At 37.8% G+C, this 12,886-nt stretch overlaps 1 protein-coding gene across 2 annotated transcripts in view; it reads right to left on the reverse strand.

Annotated features, from left to right (window-relative positions):
• The window catches only part of dnm1a (dynamin 1a), a 28,586-nt gene extending 16,043 nt beyond the window's left edge, over window positions 1–12,543 (reverse strand). Inside the window, exons 1-14 of one of the 2 annotated variants that reach the window (XM_055153457.1) lie at window positions 12,350–12,543; window positions 9,142–9,215; window positions 8,772–8,921; window positions 8,496–8,699; window positions 7,962–8,060; window positions 6,572–6,732; window positions 6,355–6,497; window positions 6,141–6,276; window positions 5,464–5,531; window positions 3,711–3,849; window positions 1,915–2,001; window positions 1,569–1,639; window positions 1,396–1,447; window positions 809–820 (exon numbers count right to left, since the gene is read on the reverse strand). In XM_055153457.1, coding sequence (XP_055009432.1) covers window positions 809–820; window positions 1,396–1,447; window positions 1,569–1,639; window positions 1,915–2,001; window positions 3,711–3,849; window positions 5,464–5,531; window positions 6,141–6,276; window positions 6,355–6,497; window positions 6,572–6,732; window positions 7,962–8,060; window positions 8,496–8,699; window positions 8,772–8,921; window positions 9,142–9,215; window positions 12,350–12,510 — 1,557 coding nt within the window. In that variant the 5' untranslated portion in view covers window positions 12,511–12,543. Of the gene's footprint in view, window positions 1–808; window positions 821–1,395; window positions 1,448–1,568; window positions 1,640–1,914; window positions 2,002–3,710; window positions 3,850–4,828; window positions 4,968–5,463; window positions 5,532–6,140; window positions 6,277–6,354; window positions 6,498–6,571; window positions 6,733–7,961; window positions 8,061–8,495; window positions 8,700–8,771; window positions 8,922–9,141; window positions 9,216–12,349 lie in introns of both variants that reach the window. The other variant, XM_055153456.1, reaches the window with a different exon arrangement.
• Window positions 12,544–12,886: the final 343 nt, after the last annotated feature.

Consider the following 12,886-nt stretch of genomic DNA (forward strand, 5'->3'; position numbering starts at 1 on the left):
AGTCCAGTTGTTTACCTTGAAGCGATCGTTAACTCCTCTCTCAGGCTGAATAAGGATCAAAAGTATGTTAAAAAATGAGGGCTAAATGGGAATCTGGGCCATTCTTGCTTATTTTCAGCCAGCAGGGGACAACAAGCAGGGAGGGGAAATATTACATGGAAACAAGGTGCTTTCAGGGCATACACTGAATAGTCTATTTTAATCTAATAACTAAAATAGTTTTATGGGGGTTATAATTATATTATTATTGCATTATTCATTTGTTATTGTTTGGAAGCTCTTTATGACTCTGAGTGTGCTCTGTTCAATGTGCAGAATAGTTTTAAGATATTTCCCCTTGTGGATCAATAAAGTATCCTTATACAATAATATCAAAATTTTTCCATCCTAATTTTTTTTTAGTTATGCTACATCTTAGCAACCTTTAAGCCAAAAAATCAAAAGCACTTAAGAAGCAAAATCACTTAGTTTTTTTTTTTAAGCCCTGTAGTGCTCACCATCACAGTCAGGGCAGTGCTAGCATCAGAGGCTGCATGCTCTTAAAGAAGGCACAGCTACACCCATCTTTAAACAGGAAATATAGCTCAACCCCGTGTTTACAACAAGAACCTGACCTTTGACCTTCAGGCTGGATGGTTGTTATGACAACTGATTACTACTACTTTGTCTGCTACTTGATGGATTAGTCATATTTGATAAGTGTTTCTTGTTTTATCTATCTATATGGGTAGTCTGGACTTGCAGATCTCGTAGCAAACATTACTTGTTTTTTAGTATAAAAAGCATTAGACACACTATCAATACTTACCATGATCTCATCCTGAAGAAATAGAAGCCCAAATGTACCAAAAAAGAAAAAGACAGAAATTATTCATAAGAAAAAAAAATAAAAAATCTATACTTTTGAAAGGCATATTTTCATATGAAAGAGACACAAATAATGTTCTATTGTTGTATACAACTCTGGCTTTGTCAAAAAGCTTTGTTTAACCACCTATTAGATTGGATGAAGTTATATTTTATGATCGATCCAGTCCGATGAAGACTTCTACTTGTCCAGCTTTTTCTTGTATGAGCTGTGCAGATTTAGTAGAGAACAGCATGACTGCTTCATGATCAAACAACTGTTGGCCATTAGTAACTGGCTGCTGAATGCATGCAAGATGTACAGTGTTGTGTTGTGAACGATATAGTGTGTTGCCCAGGGAGACAAAGCACTATAAAGCTGTACTACATTTAACATGGAAAACAAAACCTGACAGAAGAAACATTTGTAAAGACTTCAAATGAAAGGATTGAATGGCTTTAAACAGAGTCCATGTTCACTCTCTTAAACACTGAACCCAATACATGCAACGGCAGTTCATATACAGAAATTGTCTGTTTACTCTGTACCTGATTACCGGCGGCCTTCTTCTTGTTCATTTGATTAATCCTCTGCTGAGCGCTGCAACAAAAGCATCCACAAACTTTATCTTCAAATGTCCGCTGACACATCTGGCAGCAATATAGAAACCACTAAATCATAAACTACTGTAAATGGTGGGAATTTCAAAACAGAAACTTACTTGGCAAAACCAATAAAGTCTTCATGATTGGTATTCATGTAGGATAGCTCAATGTCAATCAATAATAACACCTAAAAAAAATCGGCATACAGAAGTGTTTCACTCATCATCATAAAATTCTTTCAAATTATTATTACTATCCATCCATCCATTTTCTTTCACTTTTGTATTTATAAGTCTATCTATTTCTTTATATAAGTATATATAAAGAAATAGATGCCAAATTTGCTGTTTTGGTATGAATGGTTAGAAATAAAATGTGTATATAGTGTACCTGCTTTTCTTTTTTAAATGGGTTTGTTTATAATTTGGTACTTGAATGTATATGGTAAATAATTTTGATTACCTGTTCCTTAGTGCGGCTCTCTCTGTCCCGAATATGCTGAGTGACAATTCTTTCCATCTCTTCTCGGAGCATTGGATACTGAGCCAGCTGTGAGCATAGACAGCAGTGGGTAGGTAGAACAAGACAACTTATCACACATAGACTTCACAGGTCTACACCACAGCATCAATGTGAAATCACTCAACCACTTCTCACTCAATCACAACACACAGATCCACTAATACAAGCAAAACATAAATAAATAGGTACAGTGAATCCCAGACTCTGCATTTGTATTAGTATACCCGCAAATACAATAGATGGATTTTCATGAGAGCGATTTGTGAAATGTCCAATGTGGAACTAATGAAGAAGAATAGAGCAGAGTCTGTGATATTACAGCACAAAATCAGAACAATGTTTCTGGCAGAAAAGCTTCCCTTTCCCAGCACACTGTGGGCCTTTTTCCATGAGCTCATTGCAAATCCACAAATGCAGACATTGGTGGGTTTCCAGTGAGACCCAAACACATTTGGAAAAGTGTAAAGGAAAGAGGAAAAACGTCCAAATGACAGAAGAAGAAAAATATACTCTACACTGTTTTCTTGCAAGTTACAATGCAGCTTTGGTGTGGTTTTCAGAGTCAGCTCATATCAATAGACTACTTTCTGGTTTCATGATTTACAGCTTCCTGGCGCGACTCCATGACATCCATAAAGAATAGGAGCTTTATAACAAGAGCACTCATATTTAAAGGGTATGCCACTGAGATACCAGAGTATAAAAATGCTAAAACATGACTTAAAACATCATTATATGCAAAGTAAGGAAACAAATATAAAGATAGAATAATATAGATAGTAGATAGTTGTTGACTACCAAATTGAATACTGTAATTGTTTTCTTGAGCAAAGCACTCCCCATCATTTCCTACATTTTTGTGGTGGCCGTGAATGCAGAATGGCATTATTTTCCCATCGAAAGCACTTTGTAAATATATTTTGCCTGTATATACTGAATTTAGTTCTGAAAATATTTAAACAAAAGGTGCATTGCAACTTGAAGTTGTACGTTTGTTTTAAAATCCCATATGAATTATTAGTCCAAATTTGACTTGGGCAGCAGGCAGATGATGAACACTGATATAGTGACATGCGAAGCTCTGAAGCCATGGGGGGTGGTGAGGGTCAGGAGGCAGGGAGACTGTTATCTGGCTCCTTGATTTCCCAAATACTATGTACAGTATTTTAAAAAAAAAAATACAATGATATATATTGCCTTTAGGCTGAAAAATTCTGCATTTAAGAAATCCAAAAGAGGCCATGCTATTTTTTGTCACTTGCTGAGATAAAAGCAAGAGGTTAGAGGATGAAAAGATGGAGAAGAGGAATGACTGAGAAAATAAAGACACGCTAGTCAATTAGTGGTCAGTGAGTAGAACTACACCATCAGCCACACCACTTAAGTAAATTAAAATCACAAAACAGAAACATACTGGTTCATAATTTAAAATAAAAATAAGATGATTTGTATAAATGTTAACTATCTAGCATGCATTCTATTGTCAATACAGTCAGGTTACAGCTCATTCAATTTGGCAGATTAAAGTATTTTAAGTATGCCACTTATACTGTTATATGCGCAAAAGGGGATAGACCGATATACATCTTCTAGCACGGATCAGACATATACACAACATATCCAACAACATTTTTTTTTTACTTTACTAATTGAATTTCTACTTTTGTGGAAACATTGTAACAAATGTGTAATTGTATCGGTCTAACCCTGCCTTACCCAAATTGGAGATATTTTACCTTTAGGCTACACTTTCGAATGGTGGAGGTCAGTTCGCTCACTACCATATCTATACACTTCAGGCAAGGCCCCTTCAGCTTAAGGATCAGCTTTTTCACTATAGCTTCAAAAGCCAGATCAGGGGTGAAGAGCCCCGTTCTGTAGGGATAGGCAAGGGCACGGGAGAGAAGGGACAAAGCCACAAATAGTGTGGGAAGAAATAAAAATTCAAAATAAAGAGGACACAGTCATAAGTGTAGATGAATACACCACCAAGGCAGTCACAGAAGGGCAGTTTTAGAAACAGGTGAAATAGAGGATTGAGTAGTGACAAGAAGATGAAGATGGACTAGAGTGGGGGTCAGCAGTATAGAAGGTGGAAAGTGCAGTTGGTTTCTCCAGTAGTCATTCTTCAAACAAGATTGTGTTCGAGTCTCTCTCTCAAAAAACCTGGATAATTAACAGCCAACAACTCAAAGCCACACTGAGGTAGCAGCTGTACACCTAAGCAGTTGTCCACTCCACCAAATATTGCTATCACTTCCTATTGTCCACCCCCAATAATATAGTAATAATAATAGTAATAGTAATAATACTTTGAATACAGGTAGAGATCTGCAATGAAGACCCATAATAAATGTGGTCTGTTTCTGCGGCAGGTGCACAGCTGCAAACCTCCACATAAGAACCGTCTGTAAACTGAGGTCATCTAATGTAGCTGCCAGTATACTCAAATGATTGGCACGTGAATTTATATCATGTCTGTGTATACATTAAAAACTATAAATCAACTTCACATGTGACCTTTTGGCAGTAAAAGTTGGCTAAGCAGTTTTATGGTGAATGAGATGTGGCTTTGTTGAAGCAGTACCGACTCAAAACAGTACTGTGCCTAAAGCTAGTTGGAAATTAGTTAAGGGACTATAGCTTATTTACTACATTGTCCATAGGCAACCACGTTTTGATGACTGCTCAGTTTTCACACAATTTTCTGCTCAGCTCCACTACAGCCAGCCTATCCATCCAAACCTATCCAAAGCAGAAGAGGTGGGCAGGCAGATGACAACAGCACCAGGGAGTATACATCAAGGGGCACTAGGTTCAAAGAGCTATCCATCATTAGCTTTGTTCTCTTTACCTTCTTTGTACACTGTCTAACCGTATTGACTAGCTCAGATATGACCATGTCCACACATTTGGTGCAAGGTTCTTTAATCTTCCCAATCTGCCTTTTTACAATGGTCTCAAAGGCCATGTCCGGAGTGAAGAGGCCCGTTCTGCATCCCAGAGAGAAAACAGCCAATGGGCCACAATGGAAGAAAAAGGAGTGAATGAAGAAAGAAAGTGTTAATTTGTGAATAAGAACAAGTTCTGTCAGTGTTGTGTCTTATAATGTAGTGAAGTTATAAATATATCATATATATGTAGCTGAATGGCCATTGGCTATTGTGTTTTTTCCTTGTGCTACTCTAAATGTTTCTTGTTTCATATGTTGAAAATGAGTAAAGTAACTTATATACTAACCAACAAACTAACAAAAAATCTCTGGAATAAATAGATTCTATAGATGATAACGGTGGCCTAGAAGTTGTTGATTTATATAAAACAAAAGCAGCAGCAGCAGACCAACAGGACTCCACCATCATAAAAATTAATATTTTATCCATCTGTTAATGTTTCTCAGTTGTCTGACTTCTTATAGTACTATATACTGTAAACAGAAAAGGACATAGCAAGAGGACACAATAGGGTTAAAATGAAAGGAAGACGTGCCTGATGCCATGGATGTTCTTAATGGCGTAGCTGATTTCTTTGCGGAGTTCTTTCTCATTAAACTCCATCTGAAAGAATAAAAACGTGCACTGAGAAATTGCAAAATACTGACGAAATGTTGAGCAAAACATCTTTATTATAGTGAGCCACACTTGCTTTTATGAAGGAAATATTTCACATAGCAAGCTTGACTAAACCCAAATCATTTACCCCTTCACTTAACTAAGATTACAGCTTTCTAAGATAGGGGTGTGTTGTGCTTTCCTATATGCTTACTATTGCAGTCATTTCCAATTTCCCCAATAAATGTCCATACTTTTTTCAAGGCTACATTAGAAACATATAAAACATTATGATTAAGGGACTTCTCAGATAATGTCTCTGGCAGATGCTGAGATTTCCTGTATATAAGGGAAGGCTATGTTTTGTAAGCAACCTGTAGAAAACCACTGGCCTCAGACAACAGCTATGAGTTTTACAGCCTCAGAGGGAGAGTCAAATGGGAACTGACAGAAGGGAAGATTATATGGATAAAATAAATGTCACTTAAAATATTGTGTATTATAAAATGTGGGCTATGAAAAGCTTTTCAGTTGTGGCTTAAAATGAAAATGTATACACATGTAGGTCTGTTTGACTATTTCAAACTGGGAAAAAACAGAGCAGTGGAATCGCACCTTGACTAGTTCGAAGGGAAAGCGCTCGTGAAATATACGGTTGATCCTTGCACCACCAGAGAGCTCGGCTGTGTCGATCTGATCTCCAGACCCTTCTATACATTTATCAAAGTCCACAGAGAACTGCTGTACCATTCTACAGGCAATGAAGATACAATGTACATCAGTATAACATGCATCTATGGGGTCTTGCGAAAATAATCAATGCACGTACTGAAGCAGAGCCTTGGTTTTACGTGACGGATCATCAGGCCTGAAGTTCTTGTACTCTTCCACTTCTTTCTCGATAGAGAGCAGTTGACTCTGTAGCTTAGCCCGTAAATTTGGTAGTGTGTCTCGAATGTGGTTGGTCAGTTGCTGAACAAGAAAATCATGAAACCAAGGAATGTTATTCATTTGGAAGTAGTGAAGTATAAGCACTTTTCACATACCTGATTGAGGACTTTCTGGAGGTAGGGAGTGCCCATGCGGTCAGCCAGGTGCCTGTATGCAGGATGAGACAGAAAGAACTTCCTTTCTGCAGCCATAGCAGCATTAATATCCTTTTTACCATCAATGTCTTTCTGGCTTCTGTTCACCACACCGATGTAACCTGAAAATAATAGGGGGGGGGGTCAAGCTGAACAGTTGTTCTGGCATTCAGTAAAAGAGTTAATTTTAAAACTGTCCACTTTCATTTAGCCAGAAATCTAGAACAAAAGATACAGATGTGAATAAAGGTGTTACGGCCCCAGGCCTTAGTTCTAATATTTCTGCAGAGTTCTCTTGATTCCTGCTGCACAAGCCCTGGTCTGTGATTGGTGGGGCAAGTCAACGCCCACCTCACCTGCAGCCACTGCCTCCTATTTAAGGAGATTGCCAGCACCTGTTCAGGGCTGCTGGCCTTGGTGGCCAGTCTGCCATTTAGTGTTTGTTTGTGTGTTTAGTTTAGTTCTGTTTTGTGCCTTTTTTGATTTGGTCACTCGATTCTGTTTGTGGGTTTATGTGGTTTAATTTGGGGAACTTGTGTTTTAGTTTAGTGTGTGTCCTTAAGTTTTACCACTCCTTTTGTAAGCCTGCGTGACCCCTTTTCTGGCACAAAACTCTGTTTATTCTGTTGTTCTGTTTCTTAGTTTAGGTTGCTTTCTGTATATTTTTAGTCTTTTGTTAATTTACCTTTACATTCCTGTTAATTAAACATTATTTAATTTATTCCATTTTACATCTTGGTTTTATTTTTGTTACTTCCCTCACCCCAAACTTGCTGGGTCGTAACAAAAGGAATAATATGAACAGTTTCATGAATCCGAGATGATATGCAAATACAGAGACAAAGTAAAGAAAGCAAAGATAAATCATGACTTTTATATGTGTTTCACCTCCCATTAAAGTTCCTCATGCATCACTCCGTTAAAGGCTGTTTCATGCACTATAACCTACAGCAACTGTGGGCCAGAAGCCTTGTAAATACACAACTAAGGCTGAGACAGGGGGGCATTTTCTGGTGTAAAAACTGAGAGAAGCAAAGAGCCATGGAAAGTATACTCATGCCTTTTGGGTTATACTAAGTGCAAATGGAAACAACAGAAAGCCCTGTATCAGCACATTGCAAAGAAGACTACCCACAGAAGGCAAGCAAACTCTTTTCCAAGACTTTCTCATCACCCCCTTTTTACCATCCTACACTCCATCCCCTTTCACCTTTTAAACTCTGTTCTTCTACTCCCGCTGCACCAAATCCCACCCTCCAAATACTTTTCTTTTTAAGCAGCTACAGTTGGAAGGTGGTGTGACCACAAGAGGGAAACAGTGTGTCATTGCATGACGAGCACTAGTACTTACCTCTTCTGAGGGGAAGCAGCTTATTCTCAAGAATGTCCTTGGCATCTGTGCCCTCATCCATCAAGTCCAGCTTGGTAATCACGCCTATGGTCCTCATGCCTAGATACAAATAATATAAGAATATATTACCTTTATCAAATAAGAGTATGAAGAATTTTGCATGGATCATTTTGAGATAAGTTTTGAAAGATAGTTAAGGTTTATTCTGTTTTCTACTTTTCCATCACACTGCATGTCTGAGGAGAGCTACAGACAGTACATCTAAAGAAACTAAACAATTGCATTGTAACTCAATTGTTTTATCAAATTATGTAGTATCTTATCTTTATGATATTTCTCTTATACTCACAGTATATTCCAATTATTCAAGCTTTTATTGTGTGACCTGAATATATTTAAGTAATGATTCATTTACTGCTTTTTTTTTTTTTTTTTTTTTAACTTTACTCTAAAAAAGTCCCCATTGACAATAAAGAAGACATACAAGACTTGCTTACTAAATAGAAGTGTGTGCATGAACCCAATTTTACTTACCCTGAGGGTCGACCTCTTTGGCAATCTTCAAAGCATCAGAGTTGGCTAAATCTGAATTTGCTGGAGACACAGCGAGCATCAAACAATTCTCTTTGGTGACAAACTGCATCAACATCTCACGAATCTGAAACTCGATGTCTGCAGGTTGATCTCCCACTGGTACCTTGGTCATACCCGGTAGATCCACCAGTGTTAGGTTAAGCACTACATGAATGACAAGTGAAAAATAAGAAGAAGCAAAAATGTATGACTGTTAATTTGTAGTTAGCCTCTCACCATGAGGAGAATAAACTCGCAGGTTAATGGGTACAGGAGAAATCCCTTTGTTAGCTCCAGTTACACGATCAGTTTCTGCTTCAATCTCCTGCCGCACCTCATCAAAATCTGTAAATTTCTTGCCCTTGCAATGGAGGAACTCCGCATACTCTGAAAGAGAAATATATTTATCAGTAAAATGATAGATCATTTTAGATGATGAATTTACAGGCTTTTCAAACAAATACTGTGCATTAGTAAATCACCCTTCTCCATTTAATGAGGTAACCTTTAAAAACTGGAGTAATCCCAAACTGAATCCCCAAAAAATTCAATAGAAAATCTATGCAAACAAGCTAGATAAAAAAATGTAAGTGAAAGTTATTTTCACCTGTGGGACAGTTCATGAGCTGCAGCACAAGGGGGCGACGGGTCACAATACCAGACCCACGTGGTAGGAAGTCTCTGAAACATACGTTAGAAATATATATATATATATATATATATATATATATATATATATATATATATATATATATATATATATATATATACACATATATAACACACACACACACACACACACACATATATATATGTACACACACATTTCTATATGTGTTTTACAATCAGTAGGTAAGACAATCAAATGACAGGTCAAATGTCAAAGATCCTCTCATCATGCAAACAACAAAAGACAGGAAAAAATGCAGTGAGACATTGACTGGTTCATTCAGTCTAGGTACACATTCTACAAGGTGCCAGATGTTGTATGCAATGAGCATTAACTCTGAATTTTTCTAAAATATTTGAAGCATATGCACAAGACTGGCTTTAAATTGCATGATAAACAGAAACTACAGGTTGTTAACTTAAGAAGCAATGTTGTTTGTTGTAAAGTTAGTGAATTGAAGCAGTTGCCTTTGCACTGATTCTGTATGATAACACAGTGTGTGTTCCTTGCAGTGGTGAATAGCCAATGAGGTGAATTGTTGCTTGGGAGTAGATGTCCAGATTAGGGCAGAGCCAATAGGAAGAGGTGATATGGAGTGGCCCAAACACGGATTAGAGTTAATCTGTAGCAGGGGAAGGACAAACATCCAGCTATTTTCCTTTAAAAACATCCCTGTTTGAAGTATTTAAAAAAAATTAAAAATAAATAAATAAATAAACCAACAACAAAAAAAAACAAAAAACAAAACATGACAATCAAACAGAATGTATCAATAACTAAAATACTTTTAGAATAAGGTAACCAGGAAGCCTCATAAAAGTAATTTTTAAAAACATGGCTGTTGTGCACATGAATCATAAAAGAAAGTACAATAAATTACATAAATAATGTCTCAATAATTCCATAAAAAGTATTGTATTGTATTTCTACAAGAGTGGGTATACTTCAGGCATTCACAGTGTTATGTAACGCCAGTGTGACACTAGCCCTATATCATACACTTAATCCTTGTGGGGGAAGGGTTCAATTTCAGAAAGCAGTGGCACTTTCAAAGATCTTCACATATACAGTACAGTGCACTCACGCAGTGCTACCATATGGCTAAATCAGACAGTGGATTTTAATAAAACATAATGGACCCATGCACTTTGACCACCCAAGAATACATCTAGTTTGTAAGTTTATGTAGTTTAATTAAAGTACAAAAAATATATGTATTTATTTATTATATATTATATAATAATAATGTATTATATTATATAACATGAGTGATTTTTTTGGCCACCACTAAACAAACAAAAAAGACTCTTGCTCAGCTGTAACCATTTTACTGTGTGTTGTATACATCTCATAGTAGTGCAGTAAAGTATTTAAATTTCTTAATTAACCAATATTTAAAATGGTGAGTAACCTTAGTGTTAAAAAGCAAAGAGCTCTCCATGGTGCTGAAAACACTTAAGGCCTCCAGTAACAGTGCTGTGCATGTGTCTTTTTTAGTTTATGTATGACTTATTTTGAAAATCACTACTAATTTAGATGCTTTGTTACTTGACCCAACTCCACTTCCACCTGACTTATTCTGTGCTGACACTAGAAGCCTTTAGGCTCTGGGGACCTGTAAATCTGGGAGATAATTAAACACTTGGGATGAAAGGATACAACCAAAAGCATAGAAGAAGAAGGAAAATAATAGCATGGATTTAGTAGTTATAAGCTATATGGTGCCATAAATATATAGTGACAATAAAGTAACCATGCCAAATAAATGCTTGCTGTTTGCATAAATATAAAATATGGGACACAACAAATATAATAGTAGTTTAATGAGTGCTAACATTCCACAGGCAAATTAAATTATCACTGTAAGTAAAGAAAGGCACCACAACGAAAGGCACCACACAGAAAGCATCCTGGCCACCACTGATAAGAATAACACGTATGAATACTCTGTAAACAGCTTTCATAGACGGGGACCCAAGCTACGTCACGACTTACACAAGAGAGAGGCCAGTCCCACGACACACACTTTTTACTCATTTTGCCTCTGTCCCAGTCAACATATACATACTAAAGTAGTGGCTGGCAGCTGTACACCTTATACTGAAGTGTTCAATTTGCTTTCTCAGCATTGGACTCTACAACATATGTTGTTCTCACATGTTTAAACATTGGGAGAGTCTGACTTATTACCGGTTATGGGATTAGTACAGTGGCCATGTGTCAAACTAGTTTAATATATTAGTTGCATCAAGTATGAGATGAAAGGTATGCAAATAGAGTGATGAACTCTTTCAGACAAGAAAAGCAATTGGTGCATCATCAAGTCCAGTGTACTAAAAATGCATGTATTAAATTTTGCACAAATCCTGTGCAGTGAAGGGGGAGGTGATTGAGCTCTGGCATAAAGCCATACTCTGACCTTGTCAATGCAGACAACACTGCTGAATCATGTTTGGAATGGATATTGAAAGATAGTCCTACATAAAAGTGCTTTTTTTAGGAACTAACCCACAACTATGGCGCTATTTATTGTAGCATTTTCATAAGCTTCACCTCAGTCTAAGTACTGGACAGATGGATGCGGCTCAAAGCTCAGGTGGAGCCTGCCTCTATCTCCCTTCACAACAAGGTCATACTGCAGTAACTGGTCACTATTCTTCCCTATCTCCAGTCCATCAAAACTAATGCGGTGGGTCAGGGTAAACCGTGAAGGTGTGATTGTTGAGTTTATAGAAGGACAGGATATTTACTGCGATCAAAACTACTAAACAGTAGCCTAGGGAGGCTACATGGCTATTGCCTGGCCAACCAAGAATACGGTCATTATAGGCTACTTTACACAGACATAATCTATAGAAAGTAGAATGACTATGAAAATGCTAGCTGTCAACTTGCTTATCAAATCCGATACTAACTCGAAATCTTGGGACAGATCAAGCCAAACAAGCATGGGCGCGTCTGTCTGAGAAACAAAAACAAAATACAATTGACCAAATAGTGACCAACCATCACAGCGACTGTGTTTCTGTTCGTGCCCCATAGTCAAAGCTGTGGGCTTATGGGTTGAATGGTTAACGATACTAAATGAAAGCTACCGCGGCCGCTTCTTGTAGTGGTCGAGGGAAGCCTGTTTAATGCGACTTACTTCCCAACGAAGTTCTCCAGAACCGAGCTCTTCCCGGCGCTCTGCCCGCCGACCACAGCAATCTGAGGTAGATCCAGAGTCGCATTTTGGCCGATGGATGAAAAGGCATCCTGCAGGCGGTTCACCAGAGGAATAAGATCCTCCATTCCCCGGTTCCCCATTTTCGATTAGAGCTATCGGTTGATGGTTTCCTTGAAAAATCTAAATTGGATGGATTAGTTATCTGCCACACAAGACCTCGTAATCAGAGCGCTAATGATCGTGGCAGATGCTCAGATTCTCCATCTAAAGCTCTTTCCCGGCGTGTCCGATCACCTCAGCTCCCGTCTCCTCTAGTACCAGGGACCGCGGGGATGAGGAGGACGCGCTATAGTTTTTCGCTTGGAAATGGATCCATGTAGTTACGCCAAAACACCGCGCGGTGGCTACCACATTCTGTGAACCACTATGAATTTAAGGCATTAAATTCAAAAGTGTGTACAAATCATAGACTGAGATACAGTTCGATTTTTTTGCAAGTAGATTCTCCAAAGAATG

Source organism: Boleophthalmus pectinirostris, unplaced genomic scaffold, assembly GCF_026225935.1.
Source record: "Boleophthalmus pectinirostris isolate CB_2022bp ecotype Guang Dong unplaced genomic scaffold, ASM2622593v1 HiC_scaffold_18, whole genome shotgun sequence".
Classification (NCBI taxonomy): domain Eukaryota; kingdom Metazoa; phylum Chordata; class Actinopteri; order Gobiiformes; family Gobiidae; genus Boleophthalmus; species Boleophthalmus pectinirostris.